This window comes from Ascaphus truei, chromosome 8 (assembly GCF_040206685.1).
Source record: "Ascaphus truei isolate aAscTru1 chromosome 8, aAscTru1.hap1, whole genome shotgun sequence".
NCBI lineage: Eukaryota > Metazoa > Chordata > Amphibia > Anura > Ascaphidae > Ascaphus > Ascaphus truei.
The window spans coordinates 5,261,123-5,278,159 of NC_134490.1; the positions used below are offsets into that span (position 1 = coordinate 5,261,123).

Here is a 17,037-nt window from a genome sequence, read left to right on the forward strand (position 1 = left end):
CTCACATCTTGCACACAGTCAGCACTCCTCACATAATGCACAGTCAGCACTCCTCTCATCCTGCACACAGTCAGCACTCCCCTCACACTCCTGCACACAGTCAGCACTCCCCTCACACTCCTGCACACAGTCAGCACTCCTCACATTCCTGCACAGTCAGCACTCCTGCAGTTAGGTGCAGTACCCCTCTCCGCCGCCGGTGTCGCTGCGCACACACGGTATATATAGCCCGGACGGCTCTTTGTATCCGCACACTTGTCACCATGCTGCCTGTAGCAAGCCGCCTTCTGCTCCGATGCTGCCGGTCGGGTCCTGCCAGAGCCTGCAGCTCCCGCTCCTCTAGTAACCCGCTGGTGTACATGGACGTGGTGGCGGAGAGCCAGCCGCTGGGGCGCATTACCTTCGAGGTAAGGAGCTGCCCCCTCCCCCCCCATCCAGGGGCAGTTAATGGGGGTATCAGGGCTGGGGTGGAGGTAGAATGGGGTCTGCCCATGAGATCCGGACATTATCCGCAGCCGGGGTCTGTCATGTTACTTATATCATTGCAAGAAGGCACCTGAGGAGTTGGGCTACCATCAGTATCACTCCAAAGGTACCTGTAACTCCATAAACTATTGACATACGGTAACTAAATGCCCGGAGTACTTTATTGCTCGCTGTCTCCGGATAACAGTGCCTGATAACCTAACTCCCTGAGTGCCTGACTATCCTGGCAGCCCCAAGTTCTGAGTCTTTTCTCTGGTGATGTGATGCAGACCCCTCCAAAAATACGCGAGGTACCTCTGGGTCCTATGGTAACCCAACTCCTGAGGGAGGATGTGATGCGCTCACCTGTTATTTTTCTTTGATAGATAATTTAGGAGCAAGTTTGCTTAACGGCGCTGTTCCTTCGTGCCACGCGAGTTTGCATCGTGCCACGCACTGTTCCTTCGTGCCACGCGCGTTTGCATCGTGCCACGCGCTGTTCCTTCGTGCCACGCGCTGTTCCTTCGTGCCACGCGAGTTTGCATCGTGCCACGCGAGTTTGCATCGTGCCACGCGCTGTTCCTTCGTGCCACGCGCGTTTGTATCGTGGCACTTTTGAATCTCGCTTGCGATTCTGAAACTTTTGAAAATACCAAAAATTTCTTTCTGTTTTGGGACTTTTTTTTTAGTTGTAACTTTTTTTGCCGCAGAAAGTTCGCTGGAAATACAAAGAGCGGCTCCTGGCAGGTGCCGAGTACCTTATTACCCAGCCAGGCTTCCCTTACCTAATGTGGGGGATTTTGTTACTTGTGTTACTCAGTAGGATGCTCCTGTACTAGTGAAAGTGTGGGGAAATAATAAGTAATATTTGGTGATAGTTACTCTGGGGCTTTACATTGTAGTACTTTATTACTCAGGTCTTTATATGGTACTTTTACTCTTCCGCTGTGCGTCCCTGTGGCGGTGACGGGGATTAATGAGGGCACTGTGTGCTTTGGCCAAACATGCAAGTGTCAGCTGGGGACACGTATGGGGCAGTGGTGGGAGACTGGGACACGTATGGGGCACTGATGGGTGGCTGTGGACACATATGGGGCATGAGTGGGTGGCTGGGGACACGTATGGGAGCAGAGGTGGGTGACTTGATCACGTATGGGAGCAGCGGTGGGTGGCGCGGGGGGACACGTATGGGGGTGGTGGTGGGTGGCTGCGGACACGTATGGGGACAGCGGTGGGTGGCTGGGGACACGTATGGGTTAGCGGTGGGTGGGTGGGTGGTTGGGGACACGTATGGGGACAGCGTTGGGTGGTTGGGGACACGTATGGGGACAGCGGTGGGTGGGTGGTTGGGGACAGCGGTGGGTGGGTGGGGACACGTATGGGGACAGCGGTGGGTGGGTGGTTGGGGACACATATGGGTTAATGGTGGATGGCTCGGAGACGTATGGGAGCAGCGGCGGGTGGCTGGGGACACGTATGGGTTAGCGGTGGGTGGGTGGTTGGGGACAGCGGTGGGTGGGTGGTTGGGGACACGTATGGGGACAGCGGTGGGTGGGTGGTTGGGGACACGTATGGGGTTAGCGGTGGGTGGGTGGTTGGGGACAGCGGTGGGTGGCTGGGGACACGTATGTTTTAGCGGTGGGTGGGTGGTTGGGGACATGTATGGGTTAGCGGTGGGTGGGTGGTTGGGGACACGTATGGGGACAGCGGTGGGTGGTTGGGGACACGTATGGGGACAGCGGTGGGTGGGTGGTTGGGGACACGTATGGGTTAGCGGTGGATGGCTCGGAGACGTATGGGAGCAGCGGTGGGTGGCTCAAGACACATATGGGAGCAGCGGTGGGTGACTTGGACACGTATGGGGCAGCAGTGGGTGGCTGACGCTGGTTGGACGCGTATGTGGGTGGCTGGGGGACACGTAAGGGGGGGGGGGGCACATATGAAGTTTTTAGCACAGTGTAAATTCCCTTTGCCCTTCAGCTCTGTTGTAATTCTGAATCAAACAACCAAAGCAAACAGTTCCCCCGGTTCCTGGCTCCCTGTGCCCACGCTCGCCCTCTGACTGGTGCCCAGGGTCACATGTTGCCGTGTCCCGGCTGCTTTGTGACCTTGATACTGTGTGTCTGCGACAGGCTGATAGTTCAGACTTCCTGTGAAGAAGGAAATAGTTGGTGAGAAGGGGGGGGGGAGGACTTGGGGGACAGAGGATCTCATGTCAGAGCAATAGGAGATCCCACTGACCCTCTTCAGGCTCCACCCCACCCCAGATTTTGGGGATATCATTTAGATTGTAAGCTCCTTGGAGCAGGGACCTTTCCTATGGTCTGACATAACTTGTATGTGCAGGAGCCGCTCAGTGAGTAATGACTGATAATGACACTGAGCTCCTTGTGACCTTGGGCAAGTCACTTCATCTCCCTGTGCCTCAGGCACCAAAATCATAGAGTGTAAGCTCAGCTGCGCAGGGACCTGTGTCTGTAACATTCCTGTGTGCTGCGCTATACTGTCATTGTGACACGTGCTATACTGTCATTGTGACACGTGCTATACTGTCATTGTGACACGTGCTATACTGTCATTGTGACACGCGCTATACTGTCATTGTGACACGCGCTATACTGTCATTGTGACACGCGCTATACTGTCATTGTGACACGCGCTATACTGTCATTGTGACACGTGCTATACTGTCATTGTGACACGTGCTATACTGTCATTGTGACGCGCGCTATACTGTCATTGTGACACGTGCTATACTGTCATTGTGACGCGCTTTGTGTCCCATTGGGAGAAAAGCGCTATATGAAATAAAGTTCCTTCTTTTTGTTATACACAGTGACTGTCCCTCCCGCGTTGTGCCGCGCTGCAGAATATGCGTGCCGCGCTGCAGAATATGCGTGTCCCTCCCGCGTTGTGCCGCGCTGTAGAATATGCGCGTCCCTCCCGCGTTGTGCCGCGCTGCAGAATATGCGCGTCGCACAAGTAAGAGCATAATATGAATATTTTTTTTAATTGATGTTTGCACTGGCAGGTTTCCCGTGGTGCAGAACCACACGCCGTCCAATAGCAAAGTGCAACGGATGATGTAGCAACCATCCCATTGGTCCATGCCACCTGTGAGATTCGGCGGCCATTTAAATTTTTCTACAGTGACCAAGGACAACGGTGACTTTAACCTTTGAGTAACTTGGGGGAGGGGGGGTCCCCGTAGCTGAAAATTCTGCAGTTGTCTTTAAGCCCACACTGGTTCCCATCCATGGGAGGAGTGATCTACAATCCCAGCCCAGCGCATTCAATGTGCTCTACACAGGGCTGGTTATACGGGGGCGCTGTCGGTAAGCGGGCGAGGCGGCTTTCAAAGGAATCAGCGTGGCAAGAGGGCACCGTTATTTTAGCACTGCGCCTTGATCATTTTGATCTAAGGAGGTTGAGCTTTGGTAGGACAGTTACTCTGTATCACTATATGGGGGTGTTTACCCTTTCACTGCCAAAGTGACCTGCGGAGCGTTTGCCGTGTTACCACTTTTCAAGGCAAAGGAGGGCATTTTCTGCGGCTAATATTTTGATCCCACCATTTAACCCCTTCAGTTTCCTACTGCATATTTTGTGGCCCGAACAACACAGTGGTCCCAGAGAGAGACAGCCCAGCGTGTTTGTCTCTACTGTGACACAGGGATTTCGAGAATTCCGCCTGAATATTTAAAGAGCGCGATGTGCACACACTGAGCAATGTGATCCACCCCGTTCTGTTTCGCTTCCTTGAAGAGGCGTAACCCGGGCGTTCCTGCTGGCGAACTCGCCGACTCGGTGCTCTGTGCCCGGGTCATTAGTTGGAGAACACTTCTTTCTTTTACATCTTGTCCAAACACGTTTTCTGCTGCTGGAATTCCCAAGTAAACGCTCCGTGTCATAACAGGGACACGCGTCCTTATTCTGCGGCTCAGCTGAGGGACTAATCCAGCAATCTGTTTGACTAATGCGGCTTATTACAATTATTATTATTATTACTACAGTGAACACAACAGACAACAATTCTTTACCTCGTTGTGGAGACAATCACCACATTACAAAGCTTGCAAACGCTCCAAAGCCACACACAGACACACACACAGACACACACACAGACACACACACAGACACACACACAGACACACACACAGACACACACACAGACACACACACAGACACACACACAGACACACACACAGACACACACACAGACACACACACAGACACACACACAGACACACACACACACATACACATACACATACACACACACACGCTATATATAACATTTCCATTTTTTCCTAGTTGGGACGACCCCTGCCCTGTAGGGATACGGATTCTTCCTAATTTATATATATCTCTATAACTGATTAGGGAAGGACGAACACGAACCTAAATAAAGTGTATTTCGTGGCATGATAGCAGGGGAATGGTTCCATGGTTCGCAATCAGACCTTAGTAGGGTAAGTATTAGTTTGAAGCTTCCATAGTTACCTCTTCTGTAGGAGTTTAGGATTTGGACTGTTTTTTATTTTTGCCAGTCCTGGCCACGCGCCGCTTTCTGCGGGGGGGGTTAATCTTTAGTTTGGTCCGCGTTGGGCAGCACGTGAGCTGGGAGGAAGCGATATAAATGGATTCCAGCGACGGGTGTAATGTACAAGGCGGCAGAATCCAGGTGTTGGGAATGACCGGTGGATATAACATTTCCTGGTTAGATAGAACGGTTACTTTGTGCCAGGACACAGCAGGACAGGTACAAGAGATACAATTTGAATTCTCTGCTTACAAATATTTGACACGTCCCTTCCACAGAAGAAGGGCGAAAAACACGAAGAACCTGAGATATATATATATGTAATAACCAGCCACGGACATGCCACATGTCACAGGAAGTCGTGAGAAGTAACAATGAGACCAGTTCCTCTCTTCCAAATCGCTGGATTATCTCTTCTCTCGTTAATATATATACACACAAACACACACACATCTCTGTTTTATTCAACACCCCATTTGATGAAGTTGTTGTTATTAGGATAAGATGTACATGCCTGCGACATGCTGCACCCACAAAGGATATTGTATTTCATAACAAGGTGAAACTTAACTGCGCATTATTTCTTTAACTGTAAAATAATTTCCCCTCAACTAAAAATATATAATTTTTCTTTTCAGTTAAAAGCTGACGTGGTGCCAAAGACGGCAGGTAAGATTATTATTAGTATTATTATTAATCCTGGTCCTTCTCTGGATGGGAGAAATCTAATGGTAACCTACCTCCTGTGTGCATGCTGGTGATGTCTGATTAGCGCCTTAGGTTTTCGGGTCCCGCCCTCTCTTTCCGAAGCTGAATTCATTTAAAAAGATCTGGTGCTTTATTCAGGAGATGTAAGTGTAAAACAAAGGAGGTTAAAATGGAGCTCTCCCCAGTGTCACGGTGACCGGTGTAACCCCAATGCTAGAGATGAAGCTTATTGATCACTAGAAACAGGATAGTGCACGGGAATCCAAACGGGTTTTCTGAGAATCACAGTTTGGGTGTGGGGGGTTTTGGGGGGGGGGGGGGGGGATGATGAGGAAGGATGCTGGGGGGCGGGGAAGGACGACGATGACTTTCACATCAACATTTGTTAGAACTGTGAAATCTTCCAGAGAATTTCAATGGAGAATGTTTGTTTTTGCCGCATATTCCTTCGGAGAAGCGCCTGTTGCTGGTTGGTACTTGTTGTGCATGTTAATTGGAGGATTTTGGCAGCCTGTGTGTGTTTGTGTCACATCTGTGTGATACTGTTACACTCTTGGTCCCTCCCTGCATCTTTACATCGCAGACTTTCAGATTTGCACGAGACTAACCCTGGTCTCCAGTTATTCTGTTATTTAAGTAATAATCCCCTCAGAACAGGGCATTACTGGGCAATAATGCCCTGGCTGGAAGAGTTGAAGGCCCGAGGCGAAGCCGAGGTAACCCAGCCAGGGCATTATTGGCCAGTAATGCCCTGTTCTGAGGGGATTATTACTATTATAGGTTAAATGTAGGCTTATTTCATAAATAATAGACACTTTTGTATAGTTATATAGATTTTTTTTAAAAATTAAAATAAAACTGTACTTACATTAAAAAAAAAAAAATATATACACACACACACACACACACACACACACACACAAACACAGCTGTCCCCCCACTCTATAAATACACACACACTGTGCAGCCTCCACACAAACTCTGCAGCCCCCTCTGTACACACTAACACACAACACTGAAGCTCTACACACAAACTCTGCAGACAGACTTACACACAGACAAACTCAGCAGCTACAAACATACACCCTGCTGCTGCGCACAAACACACACACACATACACTAATGCTACACACACACACTCTTCAGTTATATACACACAGAGAAATTGCAGTTACACAAATACAACACACTGCAGCTCTACGCACACAACTCTGCAGGCAGACCTACGCACACACACTCTGCTGCTAGCCTGCCATAAACACAAACAAACTCTGCAGCTATATACACACACACACACAGACACAGAAATTTTAGTAACACAAACTCTGCAGCTACAGTATATATACACACAAACTGCAGCTACACACAAACAAAAACAAACACACTGCAGCTACAAACACACTGCAGCTACACACACACTGCAGCCACAAACACACTGCAGCCACAAACACACTGCAGCCACAAACACACTGCAGCCACAAACACACTGCAGCCACACACACACTGCAGCCACACACACACTGCAGCCACACACACACTGCAGTCACACACACAAACACGCACTTTGCAGGGGGGGGGGGGGGGGAGGTCGCTGCCTGGCTGCTGCCTCCTGTCCAATCACGTTTCTTGCCTAAGCTGCTCAGCCAAATGAAAGCTGATTGGCTGGAAATGAAAACTTGGCACCGTGCCAAAAATTCCGGCCTATTAATGAATAATGCCTGGAATTTTATCCAATCAAAGAGCAGGGATTTCAATAATGCCCGGAATTTAACATCTTTAGCCTATAATATTATTTTTATGTGTATTGTTCTGACATCCCAACCCCCAAACTGTGACTCCGCCCTGAGACATACTCCATCCCCACAATGAGCGGCCACTTTACATTTTGTTTCAACATTGCCCTTATTCCCTGTAGAGTGAAAGCTCTGAGGAGCGAGGCCTCATCGCCTCCGGTGTCGGTTTGTGCTTTTCTCCTGATTTGGGTGGTCACCCTGTTTATGTAATATTCATAACTCTGTACCCCCATTGTACTGCGCTGCAGCATATGTTGGCGCTTGATGAGCAATCTGATGATAAACTGTATTAATCAGAAGTGATAAATGGCCCAAAGACGACGAACCAGGTCATTCTAAAAACCAGTTTAGAAGACAGTGTCTTTAAGTGGAAAATGTGTAATCCTCCTGCTTTAATCTTAACCAGTTCTGTTATTTAGCACTGCCCCATTAACCCCTGCATTGCCCACAGCCCAGCAATGTGGATGTATATTTTTATTTATATAGTGCCCACAGTGTCGCAGCACTTTTTTAAGAGCGCCAATACGGGGTAGTATAATACTATAAGTGCAGCAAAGATAAATTCCCTGGCCCGGGGAGCTTACAATCTAAGGTTAACATGCAACAGTCAATAGTTTAATTGACCTTTTTTAACGTTCTGAACGTGCCCTTCTCTGCAGAGAATTTCCGCGCCCTGTGCACCGGTGAGAACGGTTACGGTTACAAAGGGTCAACTTTTCACCGGATCATCCCTAACTTCATGTGCCAGGTAAGTCTGATTGTTCTCTCGCCGGCCTTTCTTATAACTCCAGTCCTCAAGGGCCATCAACAGGTCAGGTTTTCAGGATATCCCAGCTTCAGCATAGGTGGTTCTGATTGAGCCACCTCCTGTGCTGAAGCAGGGATATCCTGAAGACCTGGTGGTGACCCTCATACTGTTATTACAACAAGCAGCAAAAAACGAACACTTCTCCCTTTTTCTGTAAGTGCCACATTACATAGTGGGGTATGTTGCTAGTAACGCGTTTTAAACACTACGTATTGGGTGCACGGTCCCGCTGCGTTCCCATCACCAGCAGAGAACGTGTAGCGCTGTGCGCTTATAAATACGGTAGTCATTGGCTTTTATGCTTATTTGGCGGCAAACGCATTGCCCGTGCGAAGTCTTAACTCTGTGTTGATTTGGCCCCAAATCTTTCATAATAGCACCCCATATTACAGGTCTCCCTGGGGTCCTTGTGTTTTTGCGCAGAGTATTTCCATTATTATGACATTCGGGATGGTTCGGATTTCATGCGGCTTTGTAGAGAAGACATGTAAAACTAAAATCCTTTCTGGCTGTATAAACGTATCCTTGTACTTCTAGTAACAGGACTGGTCGTATTCAGGCGTGCCTCGGCTTGTAATATCTATTGTAACCTTTTAACATCAGGGATCTTTTTTTTTTTTTTTTTTGCATTTTTAGGGTGGCGATTTCACCAATCACAACGGCACCGGCGGGAAATCCATATATGGCAGCCGCTTTCCGGATGAGAATTTCACACTGAAGCACACGGGGCCAGGTACGCCCGTTTCATTGTCAGGCCGCCCCTACATGGGAGCTGCGGGATTCAAACACGGACTTCCTGTTTGGGAGCAAAATGAACCAATGTTAGCAACATGACGGCAGGGGGAATTGTGAGGGCTTTCCCAAAAAGGAAAACCACAAAGTATTTTCTTTCATTAAGTTACAGACATAAGTGGGAACAGGTTGCTAGGGAGTCACTGACCCGAAGAGGTGACAATTTAATAAGTGTATATCCTAGTCTCTCTGTAGTCTAAGTGCAGATGATATTTGCTTGTAGGTTTGATTGGATGAGCTTGTAGCGCGCGAGTGGCCAACTCCAGTTCTCAAGGGCCACCAACAGGTCAGGTTTTAAGGATATCTCTGCTTCAGTACAGGTAGTGCAGTCAAAGACTGAGCCACCTGTGCTGAAGCCGGGATATCCTCAACCTGTCCTGTTGGTGGCCCTTGAGTACTGGAGTTGGCCGCCCTGCAGTAAGCGTGCAATATGGGTATAGATTTGGGAGGACTGAGATTTCTCCCCTTTGAGTGATCGGCCAGCGTCACGCTCCATATTCCACAGGCAAAGTGGCCCTCCCATATAAAGGGTTTGGGGGAGTTTCCCCAGGAAAGTGACATGTTTGTTTTAAGAATAATCACATTTGTTTAAGGAAGCCAATTCTGCAGTTTAGGTAACAAAATGTTGTTAGAACGATTGTTTCTTTAACATGATCTTTATTACGTGACTATTTCTGACACGGGGATCCAGGCCTTTTACTGTATCCTAATTTAACAAAGAGAAGACTCGGACCCTTGTGTAGGAGCCTGCGTGTCTCCCCACAGCACAATGCAACTTGCCACGCTCCGTCCCTAATCACAGAATACACACCCCCTGCTGCTCTTATACGTATAATGCAGCAAACCTTCCAATGTTGCAGTGATCAGGGCAGGTGTAGAAAATCAAAGTGGTGGCCATCTTTAATAGGTGCCAGAGAAAATGTTTCCCATTTTGTGGAAAGGTCAATGTGATAAAAGATTGCAATACAGCAGGTACAGGATGTAAGAAAATAAATGTCTGAATATTGTTCTACTCCTTGAAGGCATCAGCTATGTTTGTGCATGTTTGGAGGTGGATCTATGTGTTAGTTACTAATCACGGGTTGTATATCTCTGGATTACACCACTGTATAACAAACCGCATTGTAAACAGTGACCCACATGTATAAGTGCAGGAGATTAAAAATGGTAACTGTCCCTGACTAGCTGCTGTACTGCAAGTCTCCATGTGGTGTGTAGCAGATACATTGCTTCCAGTTAAGGATACATTGTAACTAATTATCTTTATTGTCTTCTCCTAGGAGTCCTCTCGATGGCCAATGCGGGACCGAACACAAACGGGTCCCAGTTCTTTATCTGTACTGCGGAAACTGAATGGTGAGTGTGTTCTTCCCTGTTGGTGCTGACACGGGGGGATTAGGCATCACCTGATGTATTACACACTGTATACGAATGCCTCTTTTTCGTGGTCTGTTCGTGGCCTACCAATTAGGAGGTAGACACGTTTACATTTGTTTTTTGCTTTCCGTGGGCTGCCCTGTCTTAACCCAAGCTTGGTCCCTCTCCTCGGGCTGCTACTGTGTATATAGCTGCAGAGGGAGACGGATAGACTCGGTTACCATGCAATGTTAATACCAGCCAGGCGCTGGGAATGGGGTCTCTGTCCTTCTGACCCAGGCACTGCCACCAACCCCTGCGCAGCCACAGATGTATGTGGGAGTTTCTGAAGCCACGGTGTGTGTAGACCAGGGGCGGGCAACTCCAGTCCTCAAGGGCCCCCAACAGGTCAGGTTTTCAGGACATCTGTCATTTTGGAATGACCGGAACATTGCAGGGAACCCTTTAGGGATGTCCGGGGGAGCCGAGGGTTCCTAGGAACGAAGAAATCTGCTGCCAGACAGAAACACTGCCGGGGTTTTGGGTTATATTGAGAAACTTCCTTTTTGAGGGGCCGGTAAGAAGCCTCAGTCACAGTGAATGCTTTCGGTTTCACCCCCTGCGCTTCTCTTGCGCCTCTTCTCTCTTTAGATATTAATGAGTCTGCAACATGTCGGGTGCTCTGTGTTCTACCCCCTGCTGGGAGGGAACTGTTACAATGTATCACGTAGGGACAATGAGAAATGACTGACCGCCCTCTCTACCTGTGTAATGCTGGACATTAAATAGGTTCCAAGCACTTCTCCCCTGCAAACGGTTTCACACTGGTTCCAGTTCCACTTGGCTGAATATCTGGGGGCCGCATGTATGGCAGAGGGGGCCAACATCAGTTCTCAAGGGCCACCAACAGGTCAGGTTTTCAGGGTATCCCAGCTTCAGCATAGCTGGTTCAGTCAAAGACTGATCATCTGATTGGGCTACCTGTGCTGAAGCAGGGATATCCTGAAACTCTGACCTGTTGGTGGCCCTTGAGGACTGATGTTGGCCCCCCTGGTATAAAGATATATGGCTGTGAAATAACGTGCAGATGTGATAATGTCCACTAGGGGGCATCATGAGACTGGAGTTCATGTGTGGTCATGATATGATATAGCTCTTCCTGGGGTAGGGGGGCCTCTCACCCCTCACTGCCAAGGCAACGGCTTCAGCTAAATATAGTAGAAGGTAACCTACTCAAAGCGTTCAAGTTGAATTCTGCTCATCTGCAACTAAAGTATGACTGCAGGGTGCTTGGGTGCAGCTGGTTCCTTACAGTATGACTGCAGTGTTCTTGGGTGCAGCTGGTTCCTTACAGTATGACTGCAGTGTGCTTGGGTGCAGCTGGTTCCTTACAGTATGACAGCAGGGTGCTTGGGTGCAGCTGGTCCCTTACAGTATGACTGCAGGGTGCTTGGGTGCCGCTGGTTCCTTCCAGTATGACTGCAGTGTGCTTGGGTGCAGCTGGTTCATTACAGTATGACTGCAGTGTGCTTGGGTGCAGCGGGTCCCTTACAGTATGACTGAAGGGTGCTTGGGTGCAGCTGGTTCCTTACAGTATGACTGCAGGGTGCTTGGGTGCAGCGGGTCCCTTACAGTATGACTGCAGTGTGCTTGGGTGCAGCTGGTCCCTTACAGTATGACTGCAGTGTGCTTGGGTGCAGCGGGTCCCTTACAGTATGACTGCAGTGTGCTTGGGTGCAGCGGGTCCCTTACAGTATGACTGCATTGTGCTTGGGTGCAGCTGGTTCATTACAGTATGACTGCAGTGTGCTTGGGTGCAGCTGGTTCCTTACAGTATGACTGCAGGGTGCTTGGGTGCAGCTGGTTCCTTACAGTATGACTGCAGTGTGCTTGGGTGCAGCTGGTCCCTTACAGTATGACTGCAGTGTGCTTGGGTGCAGCTGGTTCCTTACAGTATGACTGCAGTGTGCTTGGGTGCAGCGGGTCCCTTACAGTATGACTGCAGTGTGCTTGGGTGCAGCTGGTTCCTTACAGTATGACTGCAGTGTGCTTGGGTGCAGCTGGTTCATTACAGTATGACTGCAGTGTGCTTGGGTGCAGCTGGTTCCTTACAGTATGACTGCAGTGTGCTTGGGTGCAGCTGGTTCCTTACAGTATGACTTCAGTGTGCTTGGGTGCAGCTGGTTTCTTACAGTATGACTTCAGTGTGCTTGGGTGCAGCTGGTTCCTTACAGTATGACTGCAGGGTGCTTGGGTGCAGCTGGTTCCTTACAGTATGACTGCAGTGTGCTTGGGTGCAGCTGGTTCCTTACAGTATGACTGCAGGGTGCTTGGGTGCAGCTGGTTCATTACAGTATGACTGCAGGGTGCTTGGGTGCAGCTGGTTCCTTACAGTATGACTGCAGTGTGCTTGGGTGCAGCTGGTTCCTTACAGTAGAACTGCAGGGTGCTTGGGTGCAGCTGGTCCCTTACAGTATGACTGCAAGGTGCTTGGGTGCAGCTGGTTCCTTACAGTATGACTGCAGTGTGCCTGGGTGCAGCGGGTCCCTTACAGTATGACTGCAGGGTGCTTGGGTGCCGCTGGTTCCTTACAGTATGACTGCAGTGTGCTTGGGTGCAGCTGGTTCCTTACAGTATGACTGCAGGGTGCTTGGTTGTAGCTGGTTCCTTACAGTATGACTGCAGGGTGCTTGGTTGTAGCTGGTTCCTTACAGTATGACTGCAGTGTGCTTGTTTGTTGCTGGTTCCTTACAGTATGACTGCAGTGTGCTTGGGTGCAGCTGGTTCCTTACAGTATGACTGCAAGGTGCTTGGGTGCAGCTGGTTCCTTACAGTATGACTGCAGTGTGCTTGGGTGCAGCTGGTTCCTTACAGTATGACTGCAGTGTGCTTGGGTGCAGCTGGTTCCTTACAGTATGACTGCAGTGTGCTTGGGTGCAGCTGGTTCCTTACAGTATGACTGCAGGGTGCTTGGGTGCAGCTGGTTCCTTACAGTATGACTGCAGTGTGCTTGGGTGCAGCTGGTTCCTTACAGTATGACTGCAGTGTGCTTGGGTGCAGCTGGTTCCTTACAGTATGACTGCAGTGTGCTTGGGTGCAGCTGGTTCCTTACAGTATGACTGCAGGGTGCTTGGGTGCAGCTGGTTCCTTACAGTATGACTGCAGTGTGCTTGGGTGCAGCTGGTTCCTTACAGTATGACTGCAGTGTGCTTGGGTGCAGCTGGTTCCTTACAGTATGACTGCAGGGTGCTTGGGTGCAGCTGGTTCCTTAACGTATAAGTGCACAGTATCCAACGGCTTAAATGGCAAAATTAAAATGATCTTTGTTAAATGAATGAACAACCCACAAAATACCAGGGAAAGAATGCACACATTTATTCATAACATCTTATACCACAAGGGCCACAGGGCACCCACTGAGCGGGGGAACCCCCATATGTGAAACAAATATTATAGCACTGACGGGGCACACAGAATTGTACAGGCACTTCAGGGTTTTTTTTATTTCCCGTCCCCAACTAAATGTATCTAGAAAAACCATTTAACTGCAACCAATGGGCTTCTCACCACTGGTCCGCCTGCTTCCGTGTATACAATGTTACATGTAATTCACCAGCACAATTACAGCTACCGGGAGGCGTCTAACATCTATTTTTGGTGCACGGAGACACTTCCTGCCTTGGACCACTTGTACCTCCCACCAGTCTTACCTTGTGGCTGCTTCTGATACCTTTGTCCCTCTCCTATTCCAGGCTGGACAATAAACACGTGGTGTTTGGCTATGTAAAGGACGGCTACGACGTGGTCAAGAAAATGGAGGTTTTTGGTGCGAAGAATGGCCGGCCCGGCAAAAAAATAGTCATCGCACAGTGCGGGGAGCTGCCCTGACCCCATCCGGTCCTCTCTCTGGCCCCTCCATCCCTCACTGAATCCTAACCCGCTCGGAGCTGTGAATAATACATTTCTGTGAATGTTATCACCATCTCTACTAAATGGTGCTGCAATATGTGGCAGGTGCCCCAGTACTGAAGTTAATTATTTAATAATTTAATAATTTAGTGCGGCCCTGACTGTAGAACTGACCGTTGCTTCAGCACTAAAATGATTAATCCCTGAAATGATGAGTAATGTAATAGGGATGACCAATTCCAGTCCTCAAGGGCCACCAACAGGTCAGGCTTTCAGGATATCCCTGCTTCAGCACAGGTGGTTCAGTCGAAGACTGAGCCACCTGTGCTGAAGTAGGGATTTCCTGAAAGCCTATTGGTGGACCTTGAGGAGTTGATCACCCCTGATGTAATACAATGCTGAGCTCCCCTCCCCCACATCAGCACTGAAGGGGTTAATGGGAACAGTCTTTAAACCAATACATAATAACTTGTATCTGCCTCACTTTCCAGGTGTGAGCCTCTCCTCAATGATCGCCGGGTTACACGTGTAACCAATGCATCTTCACACACCCCTGTGCCTGCTTTGCAAAGGAATGGGATGTGAAGGGGTTACCCTAAACTTGGGGTGGCTGAGCCCTGAGGAAAGGTTCCCCGACCACTGCTTTAGTGAAATTGTTGCCCGGCAAAGGTATAATGGCATCAAAAATAGGATTCAAATTGAATTGGACGACTGCTGTGAATCATTTAAATGTCTCAGGGAAATATACAGACCACATTCTCTTTACAAGGAAGCTAGAAATACAACCATTATACCGACACCTGTAATCCAGAATGCATCTCTATAGGTACATGTAATCCAGAATGCATATCTATGGGTGCATGTAATACAGAATGCATCTCTATAGGTACATGTAATCCAGAATGCATCTCTATAGGTACTTGTAATACAGAATGCATCTCTATAGGTGCATGTAATACAGAATGCATCTCTATAGGTGCATGTAATACAGAATGCATCTCTATAGGTACATGTAATACAGAATGCATCTCTATAGGTACTTGTAATACAGAATGCATCTCTATAGGTGCATGTAATACAGAATGCATCTCTATAGGTGCATGTAATACAGAATGCATCTCTATAGGTACATGTAATACAGAATGCATCTCTATAGGTACTTGTAATACAGAATGCATCTCTATAGGTGCATGTAATACAGAATGCATCTCTATAGGAACTTGTCATACAGAATGCATCTCTATAGGTACATGTAATACAGAATGCATCTCTATAGGTACAAAGCTCTACTCACCTTTATTAAATGCACATTTCTTTTTTTTGCTGATGTCTTTTAAGCATTTGCTCCAATAATTCCTACTTTTTCAGACGGTGCGTTCCCATAACATCTGTTTGTAAGTGATTACTATTAGTACAATGCCTGCTGTTTCATCTCACAGAAGGGCCGGGGACGAGGTCTGTGTAATTAAACGCTCATCTTCTGATTTACAACGAGAACTGGAACCGTATGAATGTCAGATTGCGATTTGCTTTTATATACCTCATGGGCATGTTATCTGCCTGCTTTGGTACATGAGAAGTCAGGATTATTTCTTAGTATGAGAGTTTGCCACAAACTGTTTACAAAGGGAGAGACATGGCAAGGGCTCGGTAGTTGTTGGCTTGGCCACCATGTGTGGCTAGCAGCTGGACCGGCATTGTGTTTCAGGTCTGCAGTTATTCCAGCTGCTCAGCATGGCCAATGGATGGATTTCACTTTTACTCTTGGAGACCTGGCGGTGCTCACTACCCATCACTATGCAATCTAGGAATGTACAGTTACACAGGACCATGTGCTTATTACGCCCTTATCTGGCAGCTAATACACTGTTTTCCTAGTGGGGAGACGAAAACAACGATAGACTGATAACATCGATATTTTCTATCGCACTGTTCTGGGGCAGCTTTTACCCTAGGAAAACTTTGGGTAATAAATCCTGGCATGTTCGGTGTCCGTCTGCTGGCAACAAAAATTGGTGCCAAAGGAAATGTAACATTACATGTAATGGAGTTATTAGGCCTCTGTGCACTAATGAGGTTTCTTTGGCTGGGTCTCTCACATATTGTATATGCAGATCTGCTGGGATTGTTACATAGGAATCCGATCTCTTCCCCCTCCCGGGTTGTTCATCTGATGCTTGTTGTTTACCATATATGTGGGCACTATGTTTTACTTTTGGGGGCTGGATACGATGCAAGGATTTTGTACATTGGTTAAAAACAAATGTAGCAGATTAATTTATTTTCATGTTTTTGACTACTGCTAAACTATTGCTGTGAAAACACAATAAATGATATTTAATACAAACAGACCATGGCATGTATTATTGTGCTGCTGCTGCTGCTGCTATAAAGGGCTTTGGGAAGGTGAGATGCTGCACGTTGTACATATTCCTTGGTTCATAGTCCTGAGCGAGTCCTGATCCCGCAAACACAGCTTAACTGAAACGCTGTATATACCAGGGGTGGTCAACTCCAGTCCCCAAGGGCCACCAACAGGACAGGTATTCAGGCTATCCCGGCATCAGCAACGAGAGAACAAGAGCCCCAAGGAGAGCACTCAACCACTAATAATGGACAGGTGTACTAGAATACATGTGTTGAGAGAGAGGAGTGAGTGAATA

The 17,037-nt window shown here is 48.2% G+C and overlaps 1 protein-coding gene across 2 annotated transcripts; it reads left to right on the forward strand.

Annotated features, from left to right (window-relative positions):
• The first annotated feature begins 263 nt into the window (after nt 1-263).
• Nucleotides 264-16,721, forward strand: PPIF (peptidylprolyl isomerase F). Of its 2 annotated transcripts, XR_012803408.1 has the most exons (7): nt 264-407; nt 5,647-5,677; nt 8,169-8,257; nt 8,954-9,050; nt 10,390-10,465; nt 14,218-15,200; nt 15,261-16,721. XR_012803408.1 is itself a non-coding variant. In XM_075610378.1 (6 exons), exons 1-6 carry the CDS (start codon nt 264-266, stop codon nt 14,351-14,353), a joined length of 573 nt encoding a protein of 190 aa, XP_075466493.1. In that variant the 3' UTR covers nt 14,354-16,721. The 2 variants fall into 2 exon arrangements, 1 of the variants encoding a protein (XP_075466493.1); XM_075610378.1 differs by having other exon boundaries at nt 14,218-16,721.
• Nucleotides 16,722-17,037: the final 316 nt, after the last annotated feature.